The following is a 6,000-nucleotide window of genomic DNA, read 5'->3' as shown; positions in this document are numbered from 1 at the left end:
TGGAGTTATGGAAGTAAACACATCGGGTGCTCACTCTATAATGGGCATGTGAGAGACAACCTGCAGAAGGAGGTGAGGGGCTGTATAACACGTTGTCATGACTACCGGAGGGGAATCAGGGAAGACACTCAATTTACGAAAGTTCAATCTCAATCCACAGGTAAGTACCGGCTCTGACCACCAGGGCGCGCTACAGCTCCTGCAGACTGCAGACATCGAGGCGGACGGTGTTGTCGTTCATTACTGACCTGGAAGCGGAAGTGCGTCATCTCCGCTGCTGTCCCCGGTGTTGGCGGCTGCGCTGGAAGCCTCGAGCGCTGGCTTTGGATTTCTCTTCAGGTTGTTCAGGTCCCCGGTGAGCAGCCATCATGTACGACGGCGATGAGGGTAAGACGCTGCTAGGGGAGAAGTATGGGCCGCCATGGGGGACATTGGGGCTGACTGCGGGATGCTCTCCATTACAGATATGCAGTATGATGAGGATGATGATGAGATCACGCCGGATTTATGGCAGGAGGCTTGTTGGATCGTTATAAGGTAAGCCAGGTGTGCAGTGCTGCCCCGGAGGGAGATCACCAGGACAGCGAGCATGGAATATTGTGCTGGTGTCAAGATCTCTGCTGCCAGTAAATGGAGACCTGGCCTAGACCAGAGGCTCATCATAGATCCACAGGCCGTGCAGAATCTGCGGCCATTCACTGACCACAGCAGAGATCCTGGAAATGGTCACACACTGACATCTTCTATAATCATAGATGGGGGTCTCCACAGGCTGTGCAGAATCTGCGGCCATTCACTGACCACAGCAGAGATCCTGGAAATGGTCGCACACTGACACTGACATCTTCTATAATCATAGATGGGGGTCTCCACAGGCTGTGCAGAATCTGCGGCCATTCACTGACCACAGCAGAGATCCTGGAAATGGTCGCACACTGACACTGCCATCTTCTATAATCATAGATGGGGGTCTCCACAGGCCGTGCAGAATCTGCGGCCATTCACTGACCACAGCAGAGATCCTGGAAATGGTCGCACACTGACACTGCCATCTTCTATAATCATAGATGGGGGTCTCCACAGGCTGTGCAGAATCTGCGGCCATTCACTGACCACAGCAGAGATCCTGGAAATGGTCGCACACTGACACTGCCATCTTCTATAATCATAGATGGGGGTCTCCACAGGCCGTGCAGAATCTGCGGCCATTCACTGACCACAGCAGAGATCCTGGAAATGGTCGCACACTGACACTGCCATCTTCTATAATCATAGATGGGGGTCTCCACAGGCCGTGCAGAATCTGCGGCCATTCACTGACCACAGCAGAGATCCTGGAAATGGTCGCACACTGACACTGCCATCTTCTATAATCATAGATGGGGGTCTCCACAGGCTGTGCAGAATCTGCGGCCATTCACTGACCACAGCAGAGATCCTGGAAATGGTCGCACACTGACACTGCCATCTTCTATAATCATAGATGGGGGTCTCCACAGGCCGTGCAGAATCTGCGGCCATTCACTGACCACAGCAGAGATCCTGGAAATGGTCACACACTGACACTGCCATCTTCTATAATCATAGATGGGGGTCTCCACAGGCTGTGCAGAATCTGCGGCCATTCACTGACCACAGCAGAGATCTGGAAATGGTCGCACACTTGCACTGCCATCTTCTCATATGTTTTGTGTATTTTTCTCTTGGTGAAGCCTTAAGCCCACTTTACACGTTGCAATTAGTTGTACAATCGCATTTGCGATGTGACACGCCCAGGTTGCATACGGGATCTTATGAGATTTCACGGTGGTCGTTCATTTGCTGTCACACGAGCGTTAGTAGTCTATGTTAAATTGATCAATTTTGTGTGCGATCCTTTAGATCATGTGTTCTGTGACGTATGCATTGAGCACCTTTTTTTTTTTTTTTTTTTATTTATTGACTTGCCAAGCGTGTGTAATGTGTAGGGATGCGTTTTTACTATGTCATCTGCCATTCAGCTCTGCTACATGGCCGCTGACAGCAGCCACAGACAGCCATGTAGCAGAGCTGAATGGCAGATGACAGCAGACACAGACAGAGCCGCACTGTCAGAATGAACTCGGGTGAACTTCACCCGACTTCATTGTCATGCTGCGGCTCTGTCTGTGTCGCGTCCTGATTGGCGGTCACCAGTGAAGACTCACCGGTGACCGCTAATCTCCTGAGTAACTGAAGTTAGCAGCCCTCTCTCATACTCACCAATCCCCGATCCCCGGCGCTGCACGGCTTTCTCACTGCTCCGGCGGCTTTTACTGTTTTGAAAAAGCCGGCCGCCCATTAAACAATTTCGTATTCCCTGCTTTCCCCGCCCACCAGCGCCTATGATTGGTTACAGTGAGACACGCCCCCACTCTGAGTGACAGGTGTCACACTGCACCCAATCACAGCAGCCGGTGGGCGTGTCTATACTGTGTAGTGAAATAAATAATTAATTAAAAAAAACGGCGTGCGGTTCCCCCCATTTTTAAAACCAGCCAGATAAAGCCATACGGCTGAAGGCTGGTATTCTCAGGATGGGGAGCTCCACGTTATGGGGAGCCCCCCACCCTAACAATATCAGCCAACAGCCGCCCAGAATTGCCGCATACATTATATGCGACAGTTCTGGGACTGTACCCGGCTCTTCCCGATTTACCCTGGTGCGTTGGCAAATCGGGGTAATAAGGAGTTATTGGCAGCCCATAGCTGCCAATAAGTCCTAGATTAATCATGTCAGGCGTCTATGAGACACCCTCCATGATTAATCTGTAAGTTACAGTAAATAAACACACACACCAGAAAAAATCCTTTATTAGAAATAAAAACACACACATATACCCTGGTTCACCACTTTAATCAGCCCCAAAAAGCCCTCCTTGTCCGGCGTAATCCAGGATGATCCAGCGTCGCTTCCACCGCAGCTGCATGGAGGTGACCAGAGCTGCAGCAGACACAGCCGCTCCGGTCACCTCCACACAGCAAATGAAGACAGCCGTGCGATCAGCTGCTGTCACTGAGGTTACCCGCGGCCACCGCTGGATCCAGCGGTGGCCGCGGGTAACCTCAGTGACAGCAGCTGATCGCACGGCTGTCTTCATTTGCTGTGTGGAGGTGACCGGAGCGGCTGTGTCTGCTGCAGCTCTGGTCACCTCCATGCAGCTGCGGTGGAAGCGACGCTGGATCATCCTGGATTACGCCGGACAAGGAGGGCTTTTTGGGGCTGATTAAAGTGGTGAACCAGGGTATATGTGTGTGTTTTTATTTCTAATAAAGGATTTTTTCTGGTGTGTGTGTTTATTTACTGTAACTTACAGATTAATCATGGAGGGTGTCTCATAGACGCCTGACATGATTAATCTAGGACTTATTGGCAGCTATGGGCTGCCAATAACTCCTTATTACCCCGATTTGCCAACGCACCAGGGTAAATCGGGAAGAGCCGGGTACAGTCCCAGAACTGTCGCATATAATGTATGCGGCAATTCTGGGCGGCTGTTGGCTGATATTGTTAGGGTGGGGGGCTCCCCATAACGTGGAGCTCCCCATCCTGAGAATACCAGCCTTCAGCCGTATGGCTTTATCTGGCTGGTTTTAAAAATGGGGGGAACCGCACGCCGTTTTTTTTAATTAATTATTTATTTCACTACACAGTATAGACACGCCCACCGGCTGCTGTGATTGGGTGCAGTGTGACACCTGTCACTCAGAGTGGGGGCGTGTCTCACTGTAACCAATCATAGGCGCTGGTGGGCGGGGAAAGCAGGGAATACGAAATTGTTTAATGGGCGGCCGGCTTTTTCAAAACAGTAAAAGCCGCCGGAGCAGCGTGAATGCCGTGCAGCGCCGGGGATCGGTGAGTATATGAGAGAGGGGGATAGACTGACATGGACTGAGAGTGAGGGACAGAGATAGTGACGGACTGACAGAGATTAGTGCATGACAGACATTGTGAGGCGCTTCAGAACGCAGCTTTTCAGCTGCGCTCTGAAGCAGACCTTTTTTAAGCTGCGGTGCAGAGCGCACACCTGCGCACATAGCATCAGACACCAAAATCGTATGAGGGATGTCACACGTTACAATTGACTAGGTTCGTGCAACAAAACGCTTAATTCTAGAGAATGATACGATGTGTTTGCGATCAACGGTTTTGCGTTCAATCCTGATCGCATGTAGCTGTCACACGCAGATACCTCACAAACGATGCCGGATGTGCGTCACTTACAACTTGACCCCAACGACGGATTGTGAGATATATTGAAGCGTGTGTAGCGGGCTTTAGTTAGTAAAGTTGTTGTCTCACAGATGCATATAGCAGGGTCTAGCACTAATGCCCAGCTGGCGAGGGCAATACAGATGAAATGAGCATTGTCTGGTTAGCCTTCCGGAGCCTGCATTGTGGGGGCTCCACCGATCTGAAGCCTAGCATATTTGGATGAATGGGTTCCTGCTCACTCCTTTTGAGTTTTTTTTTTTTTGTTTTTTTTTTTTTTACCAGGCTGTCCTGCAATAATATCCTATAAGCCACACCTTTTTGGTTAAAAAAAAAAATTGAATTTAAGTCAGATCTAAGGGGATAAACAGAAAAGCCTGAATACTTAGGAGAGCAGCAGGAAGAAAATAAGAGCTAAACCTGGTCACTTTAGATCTGTTTTCAGGTCCTTAATTCCTTTCCTGCCAAAAAAGTTAGAGACTGGACCAACCTGCACGTGATGCCGTAACGCATGGTCCTGGTCAGTGATGACTGAGCCCTCGTGGGCAGGGTCCTCTCCTCCTGTACCTGTCTGTGCCTTGTATTGTTCATGATTATTGTACTTGTCTCTATTGTGTATACCCCTTTTCATATATAAAGTGTCATGGAATAAATGGTGCTATAATAATTGATGCTTCTCTTCAGCTCCTATTTTGATGAGAAGGGTTTGGTGCGTCAACAACTTGATTCGTTTGATGAGTTCATTCAGATGTCTGTGCAGAGAATTGTGGAGGACGCCCCACCGATAGATCTACAAGCTGAAGCTCAGCACACCTCCGGAGAAGTAGAAGAACCGGTAGGTATCAGGCATGTAAAGCTGACCAGTACTGAAAATGAACTACTGTACTATTAACCAGGTGATTGTACACTAGACCCCCACAGTAGCAGCATATATAGACCAGGGGGATTGTACACTAGACCCCCACAGTGGCAGCATATATAGACCAGGTGATTGTACACTAGACCCCCACAGTAGCACCATATATAGACCAGGGGATTGTACACTAGACCCTCACAGTGGCAGCATGTATAGGACCAGGTGATTGTACACTAGACCCCCACAGTAGCAGCATGTATAGGACCAGGTGATTGTACACTAGACCCCCACAGTGGCAGCATGTATAGGACCAGGTGATTGTACACTAGACCCCCACAGTAGCACCATATATAGACCAGGTGATTGTACACTAGACCCCCACAGTAGCACCATATATAGACCAGGGGGATTGTACACTAGACCCCCATAGTGGCAGCATATATAGACCAGGTGATTGTACACTAGACCCCCACAGTAGCACCATATATAGACCAGGTGATTGTACACTAGACCCCCACAGTAGCACCATATATAGACCAGGGGATTGTACACTAGACCCTCACAGTGGCAGCATGTATAGGACCAGGTGATTGTACACTAGACCCCCACAGTAGCAGCATGTATAGGACCAGGTGATTGTACACTAGACCCCCACAGTAGCAGCATGTATAGGACCAGGTGATTGTACACTAGACCCCCACAGTGGCAGCATGTATAGGACCAGGTGATTGTACACTAGACCCCCACAGTGGCAGCATGTATAGGACCAGGTGATTGTACACTAGACCCCCACAGTGGCAGCATGTATAGGACCAGGTGATTGTACACTAGACCCCCACAGTGGCAGCATGTATAGGACCAGGTGATTGTACACTAGACCCCCACAGTGGCAGCATGTATAGGACCAGGTGAT

General features: G+C 49.7%; 1 protein-coding gene across 1 annotated transcript in view; it reads left to right on the top strand.

Moving 5' to 3' along the window:
* Positions 1–250: 250 nt before the first annotated feature.
* The window catches only part of POLR2B (RNA polymerase II subunit B), a 149,156-nt gene continuing 143,406 nt past the window's right edge, over positions 251–6,000 (top strand). Inside the window, exons 1-3 of the mRNA XM_075352456.1 lie at positions 251–387; positions 465–537; positions 4,916–5,066. Of these exons, the coding sequence (XP_075208571.1) occupies positions 369–387; positions 465–537; positions 4,916–5,066 (243 nt within the window). The 5' untranslated portion in view covers positions 251–368. The remainder of the gene's footprint in view (positions 388–464; positions 538–4,915; positions 5,067–6,000) is intronic.

Source organism: Anomaloglossus baeobatrachus, chromosome 1 (genome assembly GCF_048569485.1).
Source record: "Anomaloglossus baeobatrachus isolate aAnoBae1 chromosome 1, aAnoBae1.hap1, whole genome shotgun sequence".
NCBI lineage: Eukaryota > Metazoa > Chordata > Amphibia > Anura > Aromobatidae > Anomaloglossus > Anomaloglossus baeobatrachus.
This window is presented reverse-complemented; position numbering and strand designations above follow the sequence as displayed.